General features: G+C 40.1%; 1 protein-coding gene across 1 annotated transcript; it reads left to right on the forward strand.

The window, feature by feature from the left end:
* The first annotated feature begins 286 nt into the window (after window positions 1–286).
* LOC136435410 (general transcription factor 3C polypeptide 1-like) lies at window positions 287–26,583 on the forward strand. The gene is made up of 40 exons (XM_066428881.1): window positions 287–457; window positions 632–843; window positions 1,353–1,513; window positions 2,653–2,893; window positions 3,584–3,760; window positions 4,264–4,474; window positions 4,932–5,032; window positions 5,499–5,617; window positions 6,677–6,789; window positions 7,047–7,178; window positions 7,702–7,817; window positions 8,064–8,128; window positions 8,391–8,469; window positions 8,885–8,992; window positions 9,767–9,853; window positions 10,123–10,453; window positions 10,866–11,047; window positions 11,802–11,899; window positions 12,308–12,401; window positions 12,883–13,060; window positions 13,975–14,146; window positions 14,894–15,078; window positions 15,534–15,595; window positions 16,044–16,134; window positions 16,264–16,329; window positions 16,793–16,890; window positions 17,280–17,381; window positions 17,870–17,983; window positions 18,217–18,320; window positions 19,079–19,238; window positions 19,801–19,941; window positions 20,970–21,034; window positions 22,103–22,280; window positions 22,918–23,050; window positions 23,457–23,887; window positions 24,102–24,182; window positions 24,457–24,944; window positions 25,364–25,556; window positions 25,864–25,954; window positions 26,245–26,583. Exons 1-40 carry the CDS (start codon window positions 406–408, stop codon window positions 26,325–26,327), a joined length of 5,895 nt encoding a protein of 1,964 aa, XP_066284978.1. The 5' UTR covers window positions 287–405; the 3' UTR covers window positions 26,328–26,583.

A 26,583-nucleotide genomic window follows, 5' to 3' on the forward strand; every position in this document is an offset into this window, starting at 1 on the left:
AAATCACCAGGTGCAGTACCGTAGTCTTTCACATGGTGACGCTTGTTGATTGTTATTGGACGTCGGTCTAAACCATTATTATCTGGGGGCATTAGCATTTACGTTATATTTACAAATATAATCATGCATCTTAAGAAAGCGGACGTAAAAATTGTGTATAAAACATCATTTCGTATCGTAAGATCTAGTCGATAAATAAATTCTAATGATATAACGTTACAGATTTGATTTATAAAAACTATACTCCAGCAAGTGAGTGAGATATTCTGAGGGGGGAAAGGTCATGGTGTAAGGAAAGCGTGAAAGATGGCGGTAACTCAAATTTCTGAAGAGTTTGGGTAGTGATTGTGCCACGTTCTTACGATCTAAACCTTAATCAAAAGCTCTAGAGGCCTTCTACACATCATGGACGTTCTTGAAGACTGTCTGGACGAAGTGGCGCTCGAAGGGCTTGATGGTATGTAGTTTAATTTGTACATTTTTATACAGCAGTTAGAGTTTCATGATTATCATGCTGCATACAAACAAACAAAACTGGCATTTTTGTTAGAATTTTGCAATTTTATTCGTATCTATACTGTTCGCCTGCTTTCCTAGTCAATCTAATGAGAGGGTCATACTATTTCTACAGGCATAACAATCTCTGCATTGTGGTTACGTCTGGAGAAAAGAAAGCCAAGTTTCCGCATGAGTTTGGACGAGTTCACGAAGCCCTTTATTTGGGAATGTCTGGTCACAAGTCCCGACATTCAGTTTTACGAACTCCCAGAGCCGCGCCCTCCCCTCGTCATCAACGACAATATCGTCAAAGATGAGGAGACCGGGTATGACATCAGAACTGAGGTTGGTAACTCCACCTAGTGGTTAGCTAGATTATTGCAAGGTCGTTATGTTTGCACCATCTTTAATTTGTACTTGAAAAGTGAACAAGTGTAAGTAACAGTTGGGTTCAAGTGCCACTAACTGACCAGTCTAATGGGTCTAGACCTTTTAGCCTAGTGGTTAAGGCGTGCGGCCTGTGGACTGGCGGGCCCAGGTTCGATCCCCGGGAGCCAGGAGACTGTTCAACTTGCCTCTGTGTTTTACAAGAATTAAAAACGTTATGAATAGGTTTTGATAATGGTTTAGTGTTATTGACAGATTTTAATGGTGGTAAAGTTAAATGCTGTGTTAAAGAAACCTAGCAGCTTCCTTTAGAACTGCAGGTTTTCTGTATTCATGATGATTGCAAGGATATAATGGTTATACCATGGGTATTAAATGTCATCATTGTTAGTATTGCGTGGTATGTATGTCCTTGAATGGTCTGTGGTGATTTTGTTTTTCATTGGCTTCCCGTTTGAATTATTCAGGATCTGGGAACATCCAACATCTACCCCATTGCCATGGTAACGGACTCCAAAGTTGGAGAAAGGGGTTCCTGTGCAACCTATAAGGAAAGGAGAAACATAACAGGAGAGGTTCGAACTGAAGACGGGGGACTACAGTGTACCTTAGCTGAGGCAGTAGAGAGGTATAACAAGGCAATCACAACTTTACAATGTTTTACCTTACTAGTACAAATACATGTACAATGATCATATTGTATTTTTTTTTCTATTGAAATAGCAAAACATGAAACATACAAACGTTGCATACAACTTAGATATTCTCACCACCACTTGTAGTTGTACAGCATTAAATATTTGACAAGACAATCAGACACATGGATAACAAGAAATACAATAAGGTATAAAGGTACTAAGTAGTTCTTTCAATTCAATTCTTTCAATTCAATTCTTTATTCAAAATATCACAACTTACAGACAAAATAACATGCCTGAATGGCGATGATATTTACATGGCCTCTGTTGGTCAGACACTATATATACACAATAAAATAGAAAACACCTATATACAAAATACAATATATAAAATATATCAATATATACATCCAAGCCTTATTGCACATTGAGCGCTACTGATTGTTGTACAAACTGATTGCCTTATGTAGGAAAGAGTCCTGTAGTCTTTTGGTTCTAGCTGGGGGGATGGAGGTGTTGTGTTTGTTCCTGAGTGACCGACCAGTGGCTGCGGATCTACAGGGGGGGACGAGATCGTGTAGGGGGTGGTCATCTTTGAGCATTTGTTTGAAGAGTTTGACAGCGGCATCCTCGCGCCTGGACTTGAGGGTAGGTAGTTCAGGCACATCACGCCGGCCTGCTCGGCTGATGATGCGAAGGGCTCGCCGTTGGACTCGCTCTAGTTGGTGTTCCTGTTCCTTGCTACATAGTACATCCAACAAGGAGGACATGCCCGTATTCAAGCACTGGGCGTACAAGGGACAGGTAAACTAGGACTAAGTCCCAAACACTGGTCCCTTGCTTGGACAGAAGCCTCAGGTAGTGCAGTCTTTTTGATACTGTATAGGGGCAATAGGTTGTTATCCATTGTGTTTAGGGCACGGTATTGGAAGGCAGAGCCCATTCCTCTCTGCCTATTACCTCCTCAACTGAAGTCAGGTGTCATGTGAAGTTCCTTTTCCAACCGCACAACTGTAACATTGGTGGCATGCCAGAGGATTTGAACCCAGGACTCCTGGTTTCTGGGCCAAACACCCTAACCGTAACACCAACATGGCACCTCATTGTTATCGTTATGTTACACTTACAGGTGGAACAGCAAGCTGGTGCTGGTGGCGTCCCAGTCCCTCCGTCAGCAGGCGCTGTTCCATGAGGACGTCCTCCCCGACGCAGAACTCACAGACATCCAGTACTGCATCCTGGAGCGGGTGGGCAGGGCGCGACACCTGGGGGAGCTACAGGCCGACATGAAGGTCATGCTTGATGCAAATTCCAAGTACCTGTTCCACGTGAGGAAGGGTCTAGTGAAGTATGACCTCATCACGAGACAGGTTAGTCGCTTGCTTCTTGATTATTTGCTTGTTTCATCATCATCCTTGCTTGCTTGCCTACTTGGTTGCATAATGATATCCTAAATGGTTGCCTGTTTGGGCGGTTGGTTGCTTAGTTGGTTGCTCGGGTGGCAATTGGTTGTGTGCTTGTTTGACAGGTTGCCCATTTCCTTGGTTGCTCGCCTAAGCTTTCATTACTTGCTTGCATTCTTGGCTGTATATAGTTTGTTGGTTGGTTGACTGTTTGCTTGGTTGGTTGGTTGGCAATTGGCTAAATGCTAGCTTTAATTGCTTGTTTGTTTGCTTGGCTGCTTGGTTGCATGCTAGTAAATGGTTGCTTGGTTGGTTGCTCAGTTGGTTGCTAAATTGGTTGATCGGGTGGCAGTTGGTTACCTGTTGCATTTTAGTGCTTGCATATAGTAAATTGGTTGGTTGCAATTGTTTGGTCTATGGTACATGTACTGTACTATTGTTACTGTATTACCCAGATTGAATATCATTTCGTCCCAAGTTTACTTTTAGTCCAATTTCACTTAAAAGCCGATGAATATTATGTTATAATATAATCTCTGTGAGTCAGTCTAAAAGACTTTGAAAAATGGCCTGGTACAGTTTATTGACAAAGGTTATATGTAACTTGCATGAAAAAAGACATAAAATTAAAAAATCTGGCGTTTTCATTTCCCCCAGAGCACCATGTACACCGTACCAGGAAACTCCCGGCTGAAGAACTCCGTGTTGCTGCTGCTGAAGCGTTTCCACACGACACACAAGTCCAAGAACATGGTCCTGATGGACGCACTCCTCAACATCTTACAAACCAAGCCCGACCAGATGGCTGTCATCAATGACTTAAAGGAGGAGATGGTAATTTTGACGAAGCCTCAGGGGCAAAACTATTTTGTGTTCCTGAATAAAAATAAAAATAATTTTGGCGAGGCCTCAGGGGTGGAGCTCGATTCTTTTAAAACTATTTTTCCTTCCTGAATAAAAAGACTCTTTGAACACAACCAAGTGTATTATTAAACCAACGTTTCTGTGACCACCATCTTCAGGGCAACTGGTTTACTTTACACTGCAACTATAGGTGTCGCTGCTTACAGAAGTCATCCCAAAAGTAAATTTACATAAAGGCATGTATTGTTTAGATAAAGGAGTGTATTATATGAATAGCATTAATGGCATACAAAAAGTACAAAGAGTCTTTTTATTAATTGTCTTACTAGTACCAAGTTGACTATCACAGATATTTTGTGCTCCATTCAATCATATGTTGCTACTTAGATGATAAGGTTCCATTTCCATAGACGAATGCTTGGCTGACAAATTTGTGTTTATCATTGGCATTGCTTTATGCATCTTCCTTCTAGGACTTGTCCTCCAACACCTTTAAGAAGGTTTACCAAGCCTTGGAGGTCCAGGGTAAGATCAAGGGAATCCTACTACCCACCAAAGAGATCTATCCAGATCCCAATGATCCCAAGATTCTGAACAACAAAAGGATCAGAAAAGTGATCCGATGTCTTAAACTGATTAAGACAGTAGATGAAGATGAGGAAGCGGATGAGGATGACATTGATGGTGAGTTTTGTCTTAAGTCAAGTCAAGTCAAGCTAAGTGATGTTCTTAAAAATTATTCTATGTGTATTGTCTAAGACGTATCTGAGTGTTTGCTTCACAGTTTGAAGGTTTGCAGTATCGAGGAATGTTGCTAGAGGGCCCAAAAGTTGTTAATTTTTTTTGCAGATCAAGACCTGACCACATACCAAATTCATAACAATCCATCCATAGCTCATTGAGTTATGCTGTACAAATACCATTACAAGCACTGCGGAATATAGCCTTCTTTTTTAAAAGTGAAAGCAGAAAACTTGAAGATAGCTTTCTCCCAAGCATTGCCATTTCACTATTCAAGAACTCACTATCATGATATTGTTTGTATCTGCCAGATCTTCGTGTGTATGGCCATTTCTTTGTATTTTCATGTTTTATACTGTATTCTATAAGGTTATGTTTACACAACCTCTTGTGTCCCTAGACCCAGAGCAGACCCCGTATCCTGTTGTGTACGAGCGGCCGTTCCTTAACCAGGCATATGACTTCATGTACAGCAGGGGTCCCCTGGGGATCACTCAACATGTGAGATGATATTCATGCATTCTTAGAAGTTGAAAGTTAATATGCGGATACATGTATTTGGTAGGAGGGGGAACAGGCGATGTTTCACTGGTTTTGGAAAGGAACAAGAGATCTAGATTGGTAACTTTTAGTAATTATGATACAAAACCTTTCATACTCCCCTACCATTGCCCTCACCCTCACTACCCCAACCATCATAATTACATGTAAATAGAAAGAAGTAATGCAACTAAGCATGTAGCAGTGCACTCTAGCTTTTGCTTCAAATGTTTCTACAAAGTTTCAATTTGGAATTAGCTTATAAAGTACCGATATGGACATGTGATATGGACTTGTGATATTAGTGTTTTAAGTTTACTCTACATTATGTGTGTTTAACAATATAACTTCAAGTCTTTTAGAAACACTCACCACACACACATTGTTGCATGAATATCTTCAGCCATTTGATATGCTTAATTTCCAGGACTTACGGCTGGCCATGAGGATGGGGAGATACGAAGCGCGAGGGTTGTGTCGGAGCATGGCGTATTCTGGAATAGCAGTGGAGATTATGGAAGATAGGGGCAAGGTCAGGACTACAAGGTCAGCTATGTTATATCACCTCATCTTGACGGTTTGTCTGCAAGCTTGGAGAGTACATCTTGACATCTTGCAGTGCTTTAATTTTCACAGTTTTTGTAAGGATCTCGCCGCATCTGTGCCACTGTGACTATGTGTTACCAATTCGTTAGTACTGTACTACACTACTGTCAGTGAGTGAGTGAGTGTACTACAGAATAAGGATGTCCCTACTACTACTGCTACAACTACTACTACTGTACTACACTACTGTCAGTGAGTGAGTGAGTGTACTACAGAATAAGGATGTCCCTACTACTACTGCTACAACTACTACTACTGTACTACACTACTGTCAGTGAGTGAGTGAGTGAGTGAGTGTACTACAGAATAAGGATGTCCCTACTACTACTGCTACAACTACTACTACTGTACTACACTACTGTCAGTGAGTGAGTGAGTGTACTACAGAATAAGGATGTCCCTACTACTACTGCTACAACTACTACTACTGTACTACACTACTGTCAGTGAGTGAGTGAGTGAGTGAGTGTACTACAGAATAAGGATGTCCCTACTACTACTGCTACAACTACTACTACTGTACTACACTACTGTCAGTGAGTGAGTGAGTGAGTGTACTACAGAATAAGGATGTCCCCATTTCCAATTAGTTGTTAACTTGGAGACCCCAGTTCAACCCCGGGGTCAGAACATCTTGGTTTGGGCCGCACTGTCTTTCAGAAAGGACATAAAATGGGGATCCCATGTTCTAGGAGGTGCCTTGAGCATGGTAAAGGGGAAGGGCTAGCAACCCCTTCCTGTATAAATATACCCTGCTACTGAAGCAGCAAGGGAACTTGCTGCCCCATGTGCCACTACAGTGTAGGCACCACAATGCCAATTCTGTTGGTTAAGATGATAGAATGAATATGATTTTTGTATGGACAACTCTGGTGTCTGGTGACAGTTACTGAGTCCTAATGCTGCAATAACTTTAAAGATATTCACTATTACATGAGGGGGTGCATGTTACATTTTAATTTCCTAACTTGCTTGATCACGACAATGCCTTGTGTACAGATATGTAGCCAAGAGTCTATTGGACCAGAATCAACTTAAACAACAGTTTGAGGTGGAACAATTGAAGAACAACCGACTCAGGAAGAGAGACAACAAACAAGGGGACAAAACAGGTATCACCGGCCGAAAACTATAGACTGATTTTGCCTTATTTTGTAACTGTAATTGTTAATGTCATACAGCACTGTAAAACGGTGAAATGTTTGTGGCGGGTTACCACTAGTTTTGTTTCATTTATGCATTTTTTTTTAAATGATGATATTTTTAGCAATATTAATATATACAATCCATGACATTGTATTTTGGTACCATTCTGTGTCAGTTGTCTGTTACGAATCACCTGCTATGTTCTTTCTTCTGCCATGTTAAGGTGCTACAGCCAGTACCACCCCTGCCACCACTGCTGATGTTAATGTACCATCCCCAATTCCCAGTACAAGTACGGACAAGACTACAGAGAACACTGAGGAAGGGAAACCTGCGGACATGGATGCTAGTCAAGGTGGAGAAGTTGTTTATGAAGAATTACCATATTGTACACTCCTCACATATCTATTAGTCTTAGATAAAAGAAAGTTAATCATAGTTTAACTCTGTGTAGCAGACCAGAGTATGCCCGGGTATATTCAGGCCATTCAGGGATATTATCCGACACCTGTGTTTCAAAATGTTACTGTAAGTGCAGAAATGTTCGCGAGGATTCAATCTCGTGGAAGGGAGAAAATGGAGTGTTTGCAGTGGTTTTGAGTTCCTATTTGAAATAATAGTAGAGCTACAGTCATATAATGGAACGGCTTTTCACGGTGGTTCTAAGGTCGTAGTAAAGAGTTCACTGCAAAAACCATGATCGTAAAACCTTCACAAATATTTCTGCATTAAAGTACCTTAGGCTTCTGTTTTTTTTTTCTATTTCTTTTCAGAACTCCTCCATATGCAATCACATACAGGGTCGACTTGAAATTAGTGATAATTGGATTAACTGTATCATGATTGATGGTATTAATCTCTCTTGATATTGTTTTCAGATGCTACTCCTAAAAGGTCAACCCTCCTGACTTATCGCAGGTTAAGACGCACCAACATAATCCTAGAGGTTCTGAAATCCACAAAGGTTGTGGACAAGGCTTTCCGATTTGTAAAGGTAAGGATTGAAATATGGAAACATGTGTTAGAATTGAGAGTGGGTGTGTTGTTTTATGGATGGGTGGGTGGGTTGGTAGGTGGGTTATATTGGATGGGTGTGTGTATGTTTGTATGTATGTACATTGTATGTATGTATGTTGTTATGAACTTCTTTCCTTTTTAGCTTCATTGCCTTTTAATGTGACCTGTTAGGTTAGTGATGATACAATATGGCAAATGCTGACATTGCAAAAATTGATCTTAGGCCATCCGAGCATCTGAGGAAAAAGAGGGGTTTTGTGGCCTGCTGGACAAGAAAAGTGTCTTAAGGTACATGTTGGCTCACTGATGTTTCTTCTTTGCTTTCTGAAAGTAACATATGGTTTTACAAAGATATAGGCACAAGTGTGCATAAAAACTTGGCTATATCCAGGAATGTTTTTAAATTTTGTTGATATAACAAAATTATATTCTTAGTATTCTTATGATACTGTAATGCATTTAGCCCTCTGCTGGGCATGAATATGCAATTAACTTCATTGTCATTGATATAAACAGTGATAAAAAAGTTGTCATATGTTTCTTCTTCCAGACTTCTTCAAGAAATGATCTCAGAGGGACAAGTCAAAGTTATCAAAACAATCATTGTTCAGGATGGCATTGAAAAACCGGTATGTCCAGATGCAAACTCATTTTTAAAATGATTTTTGAGTGAACAATGGTTCAGTGAAAAAGCATAATCTTACTGCTTCATATCATTAATATATCTCATAAACAATACTAGTCCTGCTGAGCCTGACAATTGTATGTTTGCACATGCTTGTTCTGTATGCTAGCTCTGACAATAGTCGGGTTGAGGGTATTTCTAGAATGCGTACGTTGCACCCGCACGGTTGTTGTACAGCGAAGTAACTGAAAATGACCATTATCAAACTAGTACCCTTTGTTCCAAAGGTGTTTGGGGACTTCAGCAGTTGGGATATATTTTTGCTCTGGAAATCCAGCAGGACAAGGTATGGAAAAATCAGAAGGGAAAATTCTGACACTGAACAAAGTGACAGCTGCAGTACTTGTTTCCTTTGCTAGGTGACGTTCTATGTAGAGCCCAATATCTCCCCTGCGGATGGGATGGTGAAGAGTGCCATTGAGCAGATCAAGTTCAAGATGGTCCGAGGAAGGGACCCAGAGAAAAAGGTCCGTAATATTTCTGTTTACATGTTTGTGTAACAACCTATTGTAACATTAATGTAACTTCTGATAGAAGTTGTAATTATCTCCATGAAAAATGGAGATATTGTTTTGGCGTGTCTGTGTATCTGTGTGTCTGTGTGTGTTTCCGGACTATTGTAGACAGCATAACTCAAGAACCTCTGGATGGATTACAATGATATTTGGTATGTGGGCGGGTGTTGTGAAGCCAAAATTCAAGGTCGATTTTTTTCCTTTGCTATATCTGTAACAACTCTCGATATTTCAGGTTTGGAACAGACTAATTTATGAAAGTCACCCTACTTGCTGTGGGTTTTTTTTCAGAAGTTTATATGGATAAAGAATTGTTGCATTTTTCACTACATGAAAAATTTATTTCATTCTTTAAACATTTAAGGCCATGTGTAACTAACTGAAAGTTTTTCCCTTTCTACCCAGCTTAACTGTTTAAAAACTTATGTCAGAATAAGTTGGTTCATTGTTTGTACTGCACATGTGCAAGGTCAAAGGTGAAGACCCCTAACTTGTAAACTGTTTTTGCCCAGACCATGCTTGATTCTACATGTATGTGTAGACATTGCCCACAATGCATCACACTGCGCATGCACAGTTAAAACCATGATCTAGCTTATTGGACAAGCTAGATAACAATCATCATCTGACATACTGGATAACAAGTAAGCTAATAATAATATCCTTTTCCAGGAAGGACAAGCTTGTGAATGCAATCGATGTTGACTTGTTTTCCCCTTGACATAGGAAAGGGAGACCCAGCCAAAGCACACTATAGATCTAGAGGCGGACCTGCAGAAGATGGAGGAAGATATACCTTATAAACCCATCAAAGTAAGTGATACATGTATATCAAAATACTATCATAATTGTACTACATGTATTGTACTGACTTTCAAATTAGTCCTGGAAAAATCATGTCAGTTGTGCAGATTCCCGGCTGCAAGATTCCTGGCTATTCCATATTGAAACAAATGTATACTGAAAAATGTGGAAAGGGAAATATCTAACATTTGCTTGAACATTTTAGCCCTGTATACATCGAAATAGATAATTCACAGCATTTTACATTGATTTTGTATAATTTGTTTCTCTCCCTACAGAAAACTGTTGGTGTCTACAACTTCCAGCCCAAATTTGCTCGCCTAAAATTGGTTCACCAGTTCTTGTGGTACTTAGTGTACGAACACAGGGATCCTGGTCCCTCGGATTCTAGTGTTGAGATTACGCAGTCCCAGGACAAAACAACAACAACAACAACAACAACAACAACATCAGAACAGGCTGAAACCCCTGTTACTGGAGATGCAGTTACTAAGGAGGCAGTTGTTACAACAGTGTCGCAGTTGGACTCAACTGAAGACCAAGAAAATGTGGCACCTAAAGATTCAAGTGAAGGACCTTCAAAAGATGATAATCAACTCAACCAAGCAGGTACATGTATGTCCATATGTTATATGCTAAGCTGTTTTGACTTGCTATATTTCAAAGACTTAATTAGGAAAAGCTTATTAAAGTACAGAGTAAACTTATCAAAGAGCCTTCAAAAAGGGGCTAAAAGATTTATAATCAAGCAAAATCTAGGACTGTATTTAGAATTGAAGAAGTATATGTGACAGACACTGTTCTACCATCCTGTTGTCTGTTTCATTATGACAATAGTTTTTAGATATTAACTAGTTACTGTACCTAAGTTCTAATTCAGCATTAGAGTCTTCAGACATGTATGTATACATCCAAGTAGTTACAAACACATAATTTCTTCATCGCAGTGCAATAAAAATTTTCACTAGTTTTTGATATTGATAATTCCTTGAGTTCAATTGCATCATTTTTTTCTTCTCAGACGCCTCCTTTGGTATGAACCCAACACCAAACCGAGTGTATGTAAATGAGCAGTCATGGAAGAGGTTTGTCCCCCCCATCCCTGTACACGGTAACTACGGCCCTGGCTGGTTCCTGGTCAGCGATGTCCTGTGTGTCATCCCACTCAACCTGTTCTGTCAGTTTATCAGGGTGCTCTGTGAGGTGAGGAAAATACAAGTTTGCTTTTTCTTGTTGTATTATTAATGGTTTTCTTGAATGAATGGCCATAAGCAGTTTTATAACACAGTAATTTTTTCTCTCCTAGAAATACAGTCAAACATATGCTAGTGACCACTTCTGCATATTAAGGACCACCTGGCCACTTGGCAGTCATTTATTAATAAGTTAATTTTTCTCCATTTACATTAAGAATCCTGTCTACAGTGGCCACCCGTCTGTCATTACCATTTTCTTCAAGTAATGTTAATGCAGAAATGTTCGCAGTGGTTTCATCTTCGGGTTTTTTGCGGCGACTGTTTCACCGCAAACTTAAAACCACCGCAAACGTTTTTGTCCAATACTGTAGAAGTATGTGACTATAGCGCTGCAGCGAAGTTAAAACCACTGTGAACACTCCATTTTTGCCTTAGTGCAAAATTAAAACCATGTGGACTTAAATGCATTTACAGTATCTTTGAGTGGTCACTATACCCAGGTTTGACTGTGCTTAAGAGTGGAACTCATCGCTATATGCAAATGTTCATGTACGTACAGTAGGGAATTCTCACTTGATGACAAACAATACTGTTCGATATACAAAGGTTAGTTGTGACAAGTTGTTCAGTGTGATATAACCAACAGCTACTACCCTGTGCCTACCAAGTTGATATGGTACACCAAAGAATTAAACAATACAGATACTGAACTTCTTTGAATTGAAATTGACTGTCTTCAACTTTGTTGTATGTTTTCTAAGGTGGATGATATTGAGGACTACTTGAGTGACCCAGAGAAGAGGCACACACTTGTGAGACATCTTCCAACCAGGATGAGACACCAGCTGCTATACAAGCGGTAGGCACTTTTCATAATCAATTCTCCCAAATTATGAATATAGCACTTAGTGTCTATAACTGACAAAAGTGTTAGAAATTCCACCAAAGACTGTACAAGGGAGACAGCCCTGTGTTATGACATCCCTATGTTAGGGTTAGGAGTAAGGTTATGGTCAGGGGGTGTTGGAACACTGCTATATAGTATCATCCCATACTGTATCTAGTTTAGTTTTAAATGCTTATTAGTGATAGAAGTTAACATTGCCATACATTGTATTTATAGAGTTGTTGGGCAATAACATTTATCATTATTCAATTTATTGGGGACAGTTGGTGATATTCAGACTAATCATTTGATATTGCCTTGCAGTATTATCACATCAATGTCAGTGTAGCCAGTCACAATGATTATCCTTTTCTCCAATAGGAAATACCTGTACTCATTCCATGAGTTAATGGAGCGACTGTCTGCTATGGGCCTGGCAAAGATTGGGCCTCGTGGACACAAGGAAAAGGATCAGGTAAGAACACACTAAGCAAGGTTCACGGGAATGGTCCTAATCCGGACACATCCCAAATGCCGACATAGTTTGGAAACGTGTTACTGTGCATGAGTGCAGTACATGTAGTTACTATAATAGTAGTAGTAGTATCAAGTATTTGATTATATGTGATATTTAATATAGATAATATGCCTGTATATGATAAGGACCAATAACAATGGACTAAGTTTGCATCTTAAAAACAGCAAGGTCACAACATATCTAAGTTCGTAATCTCCAACAACTGATGATCAAAAATTGATTTGAATCTCTTACTGTCCTGGGTTTCAGAATGTTTCAGAATAGTTGCACAACTTTTCACAGCATTTTTTCTAATAGCAATTTGCCTGCAAGCTTTATGTGTACATTGGTCACTTATCCCTCTTATTTAGACATGAATGAAAGGTGGAAGGTAAAGAAAACACAGTCACACAATATTTGCTGTATTTGTCTGCTGTAGATATTCATATACCTGAACAAGAACGCCACTATAGTGGACACCACTACTTCCAGTCCCGGCTACTTCATCGTCAAAGACGATAAGGATTTCATCATCAGGAGATTCCAGTTCACCTCGGAGAAGGATGTGGAGGCATACTGGTGTGCCATGGAGTATATCTGCCTCAACACGCCATTGGGTAAGACTTCAGCAGTGAAGAAACAATTAGTGCCTCGTTTAGCAACAGAACATTCTGTGACAAAATTGTTGAAAAAAATAAGCAGCTTGTTTTGCAACGGGACATTCTGTGATAGTCTCTATATATACCAGACTCCATAAGTTGCTGGAAAAAAAGTAGAAATTTACAAAATACTAGACTGAATAATATAATAACTGTCAAATGCCCTGCAGAATAGTGTGCAGTTGCATACTGTATACTCTTATGGTCGGCGATAGTAGTCTGCCAATTTTTACTATTTTTCCTATGGAGTCTTAGCACAGACTAATTCTGTGACAATATTGTAAATGAATAAGTAGCTCGTTTTGCAACAGGACATTGAATTTTGCTCTGTTACATCAGTTTGTTCTCATTTTTAATTCAATTTGTAAGTTCTGCCGCTTTACATAGAACTTCTGATAGCCACTCCTTGATTTGTGGTTCTTTTGTTATCAGCATGTGCAGATACATGTATTGTAGCAAATTTGAGGGGAAAAAATGTTAACGAAAGAAAAAGAGACCAAAATCAGATCTCACATGAGTTTTCTCCATGAAATCAACTTTCATTGTTTGTTTGAACCTTTGTTTATTCATGAGAAGGCCGCTTTTCATTGAGGTCATGATAGAAGAGGGAAGGGTCAGGCAAAATATATAACAAAGATGCAGTTTTCATAATTCAAAGTCCTGATCAATATATACACATATTAGGCCACACCAATTTAATTTCTTGGTTAACGGATTATTATTTTCCCCCAAAAAAAATTTTAGAAAAAAATCATGACAACAGTTTTCATGATTTTTTTTTTTCTGAAATTTTTTTTTTGGAAAATAAAAATTCGTTAACAAATTGGTCTGGCCTTATGGTACAAAATACATAAAATACAACTTTGCCCCAGGTTCTGCTAGGCTGAAAGAGTCGTCTGCTCCGAAGGGGCACGTTGGGTTAGAGACGTGGAGGTCCCGCGCCAGACTCCTGCAGTTTGCAACTCCGGAAGACGACATCGTTGACGACGGTTCCATCCCCGGTGATGGGAAGGGTGCAGGGGGGCTGGACTCTGTGTTCTTCAGGTCAGTCAGAAAATTAATGGAGATTCATGTAAATTATTAAATTATGATTGTTAATCCCATACAATCATGTACAAGTTTTGGTTTAGTTTGCTGTTATGTTGACCAACTTGTTTGTCATCAGTAGAACGTGGGGACTGCAAATTTCGACATTTTTGCGTTGTTTTGATTTTAAGTTCATGGTTTTCACAGTGGCCTGCCACTGCAAACCCATCATGCTGCAAAACAGAATCATTTTCTGTTTGCCATCATGTTAGTACTTTTTCAACCACGAACTGATCAAAGATGCTCTTGATTTTGACTGTCAGTTTGTCTATTTGATTAATATTTGGCAAAAAAAGTAAGTTTAATCATCACTATTAGGACATTTGTTTTGGGGAAGATTTGTTTGTATTGCATACCTGGTAAACTGCCTGAGATCATGGCACAACACACCAGGTTTGTACTGAAGAGTACAAGCTGCATATCCAGACAGATTTATTTGATCCACTCACACCAGGAAGGACCACTACTCTTTTTTGATAAGTTTGGTGGGTTTTTCAACAACATGCTCGAGGTGTAACGCTGTCCTCAAACACGGGACCTCCATTTAATGTCCTATCTGCGGGACAACCTAAGCTAACCAAAACTAGTATTCATTTCAAGTGAGGAAATTTGTGTGAAGTGCCTTTCCTAAGGGCACAACGTCCGTGGCATACTTAGGGGGTTCGGAGCCGTTACCCTAACCGTTACTCCAAATTTCATGAACAGTCACTTGAAGAGAAACTGGAAGCTGCCTCCTCTGAGCCAAGGCCGGGAGTACCCCAGCCAGCTCGCCAGTGGGTCATCGATGTCCGCCCTCGCGTCGTCTACAGGAGATGGCAGTCTCACGAAACCCAAGAGACTTCCTAAACAGGTCTACTTCATCAAGATGCCGTTCAAGAGTCCACAGAGAAGTAAGGATGTCAGTCATGTAGACACTAAGACATGATAGGATGATTGAAGATTCACTCTTGACAAAGATACTTTAGTCACAGTGATATAATTATCCACTACATTTTGTGTTAACACTTCGGCTAGTTGGGTAGCCCTGGCTGTACTTATTTTACAGCCAAATAAATAAATCAAATCAAATCAACACTTTATAAAGTTTGTTAATGATTTTGATGATTAGATCATTTTCAACATGTCGGCATAGAATATCATTACATAGCTTAGTAGTGGTGTTGGAATTACTTTGAATTTATGTGAAATGTAGCATGTTGTTATTATATGTACCTTTTTGTGCTTCTTGTCTTTTATATGAAAAGCTGTTCATGTAGTTAAAAATCGTTATGTTCCTGTTGCTCCTCACAGATTTTATTCTGTCTAGTTCAATGAATAAAATTCATCCTTCTCTTTGTTGTATCAGAGTCCCAGTCATCCAGTGCAGATGAGCATTCACCTAGAAAGGGCAAACAGCAACTGATAAAGGTTTGAGTCCTGTCATTTTATTTAAGCTTAAAGATCCAAGTTTAAGAGCATAAAATGTTTTACCTTCATTTAAAGATGTTATTTTGCTAAATCTTGATATCCTGCAACTCTGAGCTGTGTACTTTAAAGAATGGGACGGGTAAAGTCCAATTCACCATTTTGTTGTTGAAAAGAGCTGTTAAGTGATTTTAATTTTTACACACATTCATATTCAATGAAACTGAAAGGATTCTAGACTGTTGAACAGATGCCATAAGGCCTATGAAGAACAGCTTTGTCCTTGTTTATATGAAAAATGTTGCCTTGGTATTGTTTGTGTCTATAAATGGCCAACAAACATTTAGACTAAGTTTTCTTTTTTATCTATGATTGTCAGTGTTGCAGTGTTATGGTTTGACTATGGTACTGAAAACTATATCAAAGGCTTCTCCAACCTGTAACTTTTCAGGTGACAAAAGTCCAAGATTTCACAAAAGACAGAAACAAGAAGGTCAAGGGAGGTAAAGGACAGAAAAGAAAGAGGGAGAAGAAACTGGAAGGTAAATCTCATCCTGATTGTCTTAAAAATTGTCTTCTAAAAGTAACATGTTTCTTAAGAATAGGACTGGTCTCTTTGAATAATATGTTATTGTCCCAGTGACCAGATTTCTACATGAATTCCATTCCAGCACCCAAGCCACCTAAAGTTCGGAAGAGGAAAGCTTCTTTCTCAGATGGCCCACCAAGGAAGAAAGGTAAGAGGATGATAAAATATATCTGGAGACATGAAAAATGTTTAAGACTCTGCTGTAAAAACTATCTTGAAGTTGCAAGGTACAATGTACATGAACTTTATCAAGTACAAGACACGCCATAATGATCAGATTCCTTTCAAAATAAATGATAGATTTGGAATTACATTGTACTTATCAAGTATCTACATCTCATCAGTATTATCTGTCTGTTGTTTACTTCAATGTGTATCAAAACTAATAACTTTTATACTTAAAAGTATTTATACTTACTAATAGGCTTAATTTACTAGGTACTCGGTAACATCAAAATTACAGTAGTCTGTTCTTAACCTTCTCCCTGCTATACCTAACCGATAACTGATGCAGATTTGGTGTCAAAAGGCTACCACAGCAGGAGAAGGTTAAAAACATCCTTTTCCCGGATAGTACATATTCAGCTCCTTCTGTCCTGCCCTGTTCTTAGAGAAAACGTACCAGAGGTTCCACGACAATCGGGACAAGGCCGCTCTGAGCAGGATGAAGAGACAGAGAGTGTCCTGGACTCCACAGGAGGATAGCTTGGTATGGATAGCTAACACAACAACTTTGAAAAAATATTGTAAAAGTACATGTATTGTATGAAGCTAAATGATAACCTTTGCCATAAAGGTTATGTTTTTCGTGCCGTTTCTTTGTTGTTGGGTTTGCGGGTTTTTTTGTGGATGACGAAACTCAAGAAGATGTGGATGGATCTTTATGAAATTTAGAATGTTGGTTGGTGTTGGAAAAATGAAGGATAAGTTAGATTGTGGGTCACCTAGCAGCTTTCTGTGTAATTGCAGCAGAAATTCTAGTTTTTATATTTCATGTTCTGGACATGCTGTGGTCAGATATTTGTTAGGTTTGTGACAATTAGAACCCTTCAAATGCAGACTGATTAAATGTTGGAAATTTCCTTTTTTCCACGACAGATCCTAAGATGCAGAGTGGCCTCAGCACTGCTGAACAAGAAGGTCCAACAGTCGTTTGTACCATGGGTGGTGGTGAGAGACCTTCTCCATGATACCTTTCAGGTGAGTCATTTATTATGCATGTGTCAGTGGTGCTGCAGACTTTAAAGACTGGTCAACATATGGTAAATTCATTTCATTTTGTGATGGTTTCACTTCATAGTTAGGAAGTGAAGTTTCTTTGAGATGTTTTAGATTAGCGGGTGAAACCATTTTGAAGTAGTATTCATACAAGGGAGACATATTTGCATAAACTACAAAAAAACAATGACCGCGAATGTTTCAATTTTTACTGTTACAGTTAGTAGTACAAAGCTGTCTGAACAACAAATAAAAGGATACATGATTCCCCCATCCACTACATATAAAGGAAAACTCTTGAGTGTAGATTATGCATATTAGAATACGTGGACATAATTTCCATATCCTCTACACATACAGATATCTTTTTTTTCTGAATCATTCTATGTGTCATTAGAATGTTGATACAGGGTACCTCTAGTTGTGAGTGAATTGTCTCATGTCTTACACATGTATTACCCATTCCTTAGGCCTCGGAGGACAAGACAACTTTGTCTGTTGCCCGCCGGTCAACTTACATCATGAAGAACTCACAGACGGCCTTGAACTTTAAGATCGGTCTGGCAGAGGTGCATCAAGACAAGGTCAGTGTCACAGCATAGTCTCAGGTTTGGCCTTGGATCTTTTGTGAAACTGCAATTCTAAAAAAAAAAACTTTACCGAACCATTATCAGCAGCATTCTTTGGTTGCCGCCCATTTATTAGTATGTTTAGTATGTTTATTATGTTGAGTTTATGTTGTAGATTCAGTATCAGAATTCGGTCTCCCACAGGAGTTCATGTAGTAGATTCAGTCTCAGAAGTTGGTCTCTTACAGGAGTTCATGTCATGGATCAGTTCCATGAATGGAGACTACACAGACCCAGGGGTGTGTGCAGAAGAGTACAGGATTGTGGTGGGCAAGCTGCAGGAGAAGTTCAGGTCAGCACTGTTGATAAGCATACTATATTTAGCTCAAAATGTGTTTGCAGAATACTTGTTGCTGACCATTAGGAGTATATGAAGTGCAACGATCCAATTTCCGAAACTATCACTTGTTTAACATCCAAGTCTATGCTGGGATACTTATTTAGGTGCATAATGTCATATGTAGCACATTACTATGCTTACATCACAATTAAAAAGGATGAGTACACCAACCGTTCAGCACCAAGGACATGTCTCACTAAGCATTGGTTTTCTGAGTAGGGTTAATTATGGTAAAAAGAAGATAATTTTCATATATTGCTACTAAATGATTATTGCTGGTACATGTTAGTTAACAAAGGCTGTTATTCAGTGGTGTAGGTAGTAAGATTTCACTGCATTGTACATGTAGTTTCACTCAGTCACTGTGGGGTGGGTAAGTTCTTTTTCATTTGGTATAACCCATCCACCCCTACAGTCTCCATGGTCCATCCCATTATAGCCCTCATCTAGCTATATTTACCTCTGTGAAAACAGTGGTACTATTTTCAATTTTTGTGTTTGTTTGTCCTAGTGTATGTCCGTTATTTCAGTATAATATATAGAGTGACAGAATGTGAGGCAGAGAATGTTGTAACTGGAGACTGGTAGGATGAGAAGGGTGGCTTAGCCTGTGTCCAAAGACCCCGCATAGACAGGTAGGCATTTAAAAAATCAGAAAACAACTCTAGTGGTATACCATGTTTGATTTCTTGATGTTGTTTGTTGAAAAGGGACATGCCTGGGGCGTTGGATGATGAGTTACCGGACACCATGGAGGAGCTGTTGTCCAAGTACCAGATCATGACAGTGGGCCATCCTCATCACCACCCACAGAAGACCATCACCAGTATAGACGACATTCACCTACAAGTACTCCGCAATTTCATCTGGGTCAGTCTTTTTATGTGTTACAAATTGACATATTGGAGTCAAACAAGGTACAGATATGTGTGGCAGAAAACATCCAGGTTTTCGTGATTTGATAAGTAGTTTTTCAGCTTTCTAGTCACCAATGAATGTTTTTCAATATCTCTTTTGCACTGTAGAAATCCCAATTTTTAGTATGATTACACATTGACGTGTGTCTCAAAAAAGCTTGATGTTTTAGTTAGCTTTTTTCAAAGCTCACCGGTGCTTTTTTATTCTTAAATGTGCAACATCTACTAACATAATTCTATAAGGGTACATGATTCCGCCACCCTTAAAAGATACGTCCAAACAGATCTCAAACCCAACGTCCCCCAGTATAATGCACTTGTGGATATCTAATCTTTTGATACCTGGGGGTTGCTGCACTGTAGAGATCTACCAAATCCACTGTTTTCTAAAGTGTCAGATTTATTTAACCTGGCAGATTAATGTTAATGGAGGTTACAATCTTCTAGTTTCTATTTCTTCTTTCAAAGTGTTGACAGTGCCTGGAAATTTTACGTCGTCATTACCCTCCCTGCAGAACTGCCTGGGTGCCACAGAAGCCGACAAGACCAAGTTTGCGTTCCTGGCATACAAGCTGTTTAACAAGTACCCCAGCGGTGTGCTGGAAAGGGCCTTCCTGTCCATGAAGAAACAGGGCCTGGTCAACCAGAGCAAAGGGGTCAGTAGTAGTAGGGTCAAAAATGTTCAGATCACTCCACCACTGCAGGGCTCCATTTTCATTTTTGGAAATAGGTGCACTGGTGCACCCAACCTAAAAAATTTAGGTGCACAGAAAGAATTTTGGGTGCACAACTTGAAATAAAACTGTTGAATGTCAGAAAATGTAATTACAAAGTTTAACCTTACTGCCTCTCATAAGAACTTCCAACTGTAATTCTATAGCTAACTTCAAAACTTTAAACAAGTAATACATCAAATGAAGTACAACAAAGGTTATAGTGCTTTTTCTGATACTCAGATTTCAAGAATATCCTGTATGCTAGTGTACAATAGTACCTTAGTCATACTGCCTTCAAAATATCTAGGTGCACTGGTGCACCCACAGTTAAAAATTAGGTGCACAGCTCCAATTTTGGGTGCACACAGGTGCACATGCACACAGTATTTCGAGCCCTGCACTATATATGGGCCTAAGAAAGTTAATGTTGTGTTTCTTGTTGTGGTCCTCAAAAAGTTGTGGTCAGTAGGTAGGGATTATAATTCTATTGTAATGTCATGTCTTATCTTTGTCAGCAGGGCTGGCCCTTTGTAATAACCACAGGCTAGTTGGGCAGACCTGGCTGTGTGTGCTGAACAGCCAAACCAATAGATAAAAAAACAATTCCAACAAAAATGCAGAGAACATGCTGAAAGACGATTCTAAAGCATTTTTATATGTCAGATCAAAAATTGTATGCCCCTTGCCAATGGTCGATCCATTAAGAAAGGCTGGGGTCAGCAGGTTTTTGATAGGGTCAGTCGGATGGCCGGAAACACAAAATATTTTTTTTCCTAGGCCTGGGCAGTGTCCATCTCTGTTTCCTTAACCCATTGGCCCACCCAGTTGTTCAAGCAATGATTATACTGCAGCAGGGGGCTAGTCTATAGCACTGTGTTCAACTTACATACTCTTTCATTTCTGAGGTTTTTGGTAAAATATCTTTAATGTCGGTCACTATTCACACATGTTTTTTAATCCCACGACAGAACATACCTAAGTCCAAGGTCCGTGCTGTCCCTATGGCTGCCATTGGCTATAAGCTGTCAGCAATGTAAGTACATGTAAGGTGTCTGTTATATTGACTTGTAACACGACTGCAGGGTGCGAAATACTTTTTTGAGCCAGGTTGCCCATGTTGCAACCTAGGGCAAAGGCTAGGTTGCACATCCAAATTTCAGGTTGCTCCAGCAACATTCACCGATTTCTTCAAATCAAGCTCGTATGTAGCGTATAATACTACTAATATTTCAAAATATAAATTAGATAGTATTGTGTTCCCATTGACCTAACAACATCTTGTTTAGCCGAGGGCAGTGTGTTTTCCTCTTTTTCAGCTCAAATTCCACGATCTATGAAGGGTTTTGGATGGTTTAAAACGAAAAAGTGTTGATTTCTTTATTTCAATTGAAGATTTACCGAATTTTATGAGTGACAGTGTTTTTGTGAGCTTCCAGGGCTCCGATTGAGATCTTTGGCTCAAAATATAAGGTTGCACACTGCGCTACCTGGGTTTGGAATTAACTTGCACCAACCGAAATCTTGTTGCACTGTGCAATGTGCAACCAGGTATTTCGCACCCTGCTACAGATATGTCAACATCAAAGGTAAACATATTAGATTGTAGTCAAAGTAAAGGCATTGATTGACAGAAGAAAATAGATACAAGAATAGTTATTTCAGTTCACCTATTCAAATTGTTGTCATAGAACAAGGATATTTGAATAGTTTGTGCAAATAAATTTGAAAGAACCAAAATCAAACTGAAGCAACCATTAGCCCTTAGTACTCAATTCTATTATAGAGTTACATGTAGATCTTCAGATGATACACGTAGTGTGTAACAGTATTTCAATTTAGACCAATGTTAAGTATTTCTTAAATGATCGTGAATGCATAGTTTGTTTGTTTGGCATATCCAGTACACCGCCTTTAGGCATAACACACCAGTTTTGTACAGTAGGTACATTTGTACAAGATGTGTAATACCAGTCACTGATAAATTTGATCCAGTAACACCAGGATGGACCCTTCTCCTTTCAAAAAGTGTGGTCGGCCCTTTAACATGCCCTTGGTATGGCTCTCTTCAAACACTTCTAACCAGCGGTCCCCCTTCCCTCAGCGCTGAACGGCACTTCCAGCCAGGCATGCCCACCAGTGTGTTTCCCCAGGCCCAGGAGCTCCTGACCAGACTGAACGAGGACAGAGCCCTGGGGGTGGAGGGGCAGGGGGTGGAGTTCCCCAGCGAGGGGTCGGGGGGACACACTGCCTGTGTCTTCTCACTCATGGCAACAAATCAGGTAGAGAGGCAAATCACTTGTGGAGATTTTATACGCTATTTCTGCACATAAAATCAAGCGCTTACCAACAAGCTTTCCATCAGTCCTCTGAACCGAGACTGGGGCCGATACAGACTGCCATGTATCTTTGACCTTTTTTTTTTCTATTACGTGCTATTGTGAACAAAAGTCACTAGACAGAAAATACTATTACTAATAGTATTAGCAATCCAGTCCAGTTCTCAATCAGTGGTTCACAGCTGCCAAGTGTTCTTGCTTTTGTAAGAGGTAGCGATTGGATCTCATCACATCCTGCACGCTGTGTACTCCTAATCTGGCTCTAAGCTGTAAAAAAAATTTAGATATTAACTAGCGGTGGGCAAGGGTCTTGAAGGATTGAAGGCCCCGTGTGCTAATGTCTTGGACCACACTGACGTGTTGCTGATGTCACACCTCTGTTCAGGTCATGTGACTTAAGCTTCAGGTCATTTCAACTTGGGATGGATCAGAGGACTGATCGAAAGCTTGTTGTTAGCACTTAAAATTCACTTTGTGTGTGGATAAAGCATGACAAATCTTGTAAAAAATCACTTTTATTTCTAAAGCCTTCAAAGCATTTGTTAAAACCACTCTTACTCACAGGATTTCTTGCTTGTAGCTTTCATACACAGTGGACATCCCAGAGAACATTGTTGTGGTCGACAGCTCAGTGGAGAACCCAGTGGAGGCAGCTAAGAAGGTCACCCGCAAGGACGGGTCGGATTCAGAGGTAGACACAGAAAACAGCACAGGTGGGGTTTGAGGACCTTGTGTGGAAGGACCTTTTGCTATTTGAGGGTCTGCATGGGGGGTCCTGACAACGCTTTATGCTGAATTCAGAAGAACCTCCTGCGTATTATAAAGGAGGCTAAGGAAGGCGACTACGCAAATATTTGTCGTCAAACTACGAATTATGTGAATTAGACCGCACTCCCTACAAAGTATGGGAAATCAAATGCCCTACGCCTTACAGAGAAGAGCATGCCACCTATTTGAACCCTGGTCAAGAAGACTGAATAATGAATTCTTTGCAATTTACAACGACCTTAAACTGAGGAAATCAAATACTGAAATAAAACCATTCAAAGTAGATGTCTGGTCACATTAGCTCAACTACTTAAAGGGATAACAAAGTTGATTCTTTGATATCATCTACAGGGGCATCTAAGCCATCCACTGCTCCAGGTTTCCCTAATGCAAATCAGGCGTCGCGGACCAAGGTCCTAGCGGCTCGTAGCGGCGGTGCAGCACCGGGCGTTCTCAGCCTGCGCAACTTGGAGCCCACAGACAACATCGTCATCAACTCCTGTACCGTCAACCTCAGGCTGCCGCGCAAGCTGTTTGACCACGAGGAGCGGTTATCAAACAACGATGATCCGCAACAAAGCAGTAACTCATCCAAATTCCTCCTAGTTGACCCTTCAGAGAGTGGTCGTGATCCTGCCGACAACGCCATTCCCTGGGCAGAGTTTGTCTCCATCTGTAGAGAGGAGTTTCAGTACTCTGATCCTGACGTACAGAGGGTCAAGGACATCTATGATTACATCGAGGTCGGAGAGGGACTAGGAGTCAAGCTCAAAGACCTACAGGTACAGATTTCGTTTAGTTTACCTTTCTGCAGGTTTTCATTGTAGAACAAGTCATTTTTTTTCTTTAATGTCTTCATAAGATTCTCCATTCTGTCAAAAGATGAGATATTCCTTTTTTCCCGCAATGATGATGATCGTTAAGTAAATGGCATTGTTTCATTCAATGTTTGCCCCAGTGTTAAAACAATCGTTTGTCTTTGTCCTTTATCTACAGTCCATGTTTCGGAATGCAGTACAAGAAGATTCCAAGTTCTGTACTGATGACCATATCCGTATGCTGATCAGATTTGGAATGGTAAGACTACAAAAGGAACTTTTATCTGTACACAAATCACTAAATACATTATTGGGAGGCAACATTGTCCACCTACATGCATTTTAGATTGAGACTGAATCAAAATTTGCTACATGGCGGTTCCCTTTTTGACTTGACTGTTACAGAGACGATAAAAGCTTTCAGCATCTTTACGGATCTTTTGGCTTTCTTCAGACCTTTCACTGACTACACAAGAATCAAATTCAAAGGAAACATACATGTAATACACGAATATCTTTATTCTATTTTCTAGTGCCTAGAAGTTGGCATCCACGAGCCCCGACTTGTCACAGCAGAGCATTGTGGGCCGTGGTTCATGCACTCTTCAAGATTGGTATCCATGGCAACCAGCGCACAGACGGACATGACGTCACAACCGGGAACTTCGAAGGACAATGCAGACACGGTTTTGCATGTTACGCACACACCGCAATCAACTTCAACAACATCCCATATCGAGGAGCCAGCTCAAGGAACCAGTGAAATGTTGGGAAAAGAAGATGGACAGACAAAAACAGACCAACTACTCTCGGAAGATTCCACAGACAAGACCCTACCAGACTCGGAAGAAGCGGATACAACCAAGGATGCGGATGTCTTGCCTTCTAAGACAGGCGGTAGAGAAGGAAGTAGAGAGGAAATGAAGCTACGACCCCGGTTACCAAAGACACCGACTCCAGGGAGAAGAAAGGAGAACCCAGAGACAGATCTACAGGTTCAGATGCAGGCATCCAAATACGGGTAAAACCTGATACTTGAGCAATTATAGTGTACAACATTGTGATATCACAGGTATACAATATAATTGCATGTTTCCACTTGGATTGTAAAAGCTGTCTTCCTCTGTACACATGACTTATCTAAGTTATAGATGCACCTGTACACTGTTTGATCTGTAAGTTTTCCATCAAACTTTGCTGAATTGAAACTTGTAGCTGAACAAAATGTAGAAGCATATTGCACGTAGGTGGTAAAAAGAATTTGAATATTAACTGTAAGACCATAGTAAACCCAAACAAAGTTTGTGTTACTGTTAGACAATGTGTTTTTATTCTGTATGGTATGTAAACCTTCTCCCTGCTGCCTAACTCTGTAACCAACATAGGTGCCAAACGGCCAGTTCAGAGTGCTAAAGGCTGAACATCTATTTCTGCTTACAGAGTGTACGAGCCTGTCGATTTCCTGAGCCGACCGTGGCATGCGGTGGACGGGTCTGTGAACAGGCAGGTGCTGCAGAACATGCTGCAGGGGGTGCTGCTGCGGATACTGCAGAAACCCGGCATCTCACAGACAGCCGTGCTGCAGCACATCAACACTGTCCTGCCTGCAATGGCAGCACTACAACTACTACAGGTGAGGAAATAGTCCGGTAAATAGGCTGGTAAATAGTCTCCTATAGACATATATCAATCTCCAAGCAGATCAAAAGCCATTGGTTAGCCTGGAATCCGAACCTACTTTAGCTCCCGAGTCTCCTCTCCGCAGATATTTGGAGACTCGGGAGCTATAATAGGTTTGGATTCCAGGCTAGCCATTAGTGGCTTTTGATACTGGTTGGCCCTTTGATACTGCAATTTGCATGGAGATTAGCCATGTATATTGATCATGCATGGTCAGCATAAGTTGCATGATCATGAGAATGTTGTTGTTGTTGTTCTAGATGCTACAGTCGGTGGGCTGTATCACCAGCAGACACATCAGAAGGGCTCCGAAAGCCACGCTCTTCTCAGCACCGGTCTCACTGATAGAAGGTAAACCCACTTGTTTCACTACAGCTTGATCAACATGTCCGGGTAGAGATTTCGATCAGGCAGAATTGCCTCTGTAGATGGAGATTACGACTGGCAGAGATCCTGATTTCTGTTGACAGCGATTCCCGTAGCGATCTAGATATCAATCTTTGACATATCTCTGATACTGACATATGTTCAATTTGTAATACTATTTTCCCTTGACTGTCAGTTACATGTGTGGACTAGTGCTGTGCACGTTCTTTGGCAACACCAGTTTTATATCTTTGTTATTTCCACTTCATCTGCAGGAAAAGGAGACAATGATGAAATTTACTATGAGCCGACAGCAGATGCCATCCTCAAGCTGAATGAGCTTTTTCACCATACTTAAACGACATGGGATCTTCTGCAACCTCATTGCTTAAACAAGGAGGCTTGTAAAAATACTTCTCAGATACATATTTGTTCTAGTGATGATATTTAAAGTATGACTAAATTTTCTCATACATGTATACAATAGCCATTCTGAACTTCCTTTGTAGGAAAGCTTACAGACATGTTGTATTCCTTTCTCCATTTTGAAGGTGTCCTTGCCACCCAGGGTACCCAAACCTTTTAAAATGCAAATAAAAATAAAGAAAATAAAA

The sequence above is a fragment of the Branchiostoma lanceolatum genome, chromosome 5 (assembly GCF_035083965.1).
Source record: "Branchiostoma lanceolatum isolate klBraLanc5 chromosome 5, klBraLanc5.hap2, whole genome shotgun sequence".
In the NCBI taxonomy this organism is placed as follows: Eukaryota; Metazoa; Chordata; class Leptocardii; order Amphioxiformes; family Branchiostomatidae; genus Branchiostoma; species Branchiostoma lanceolatum.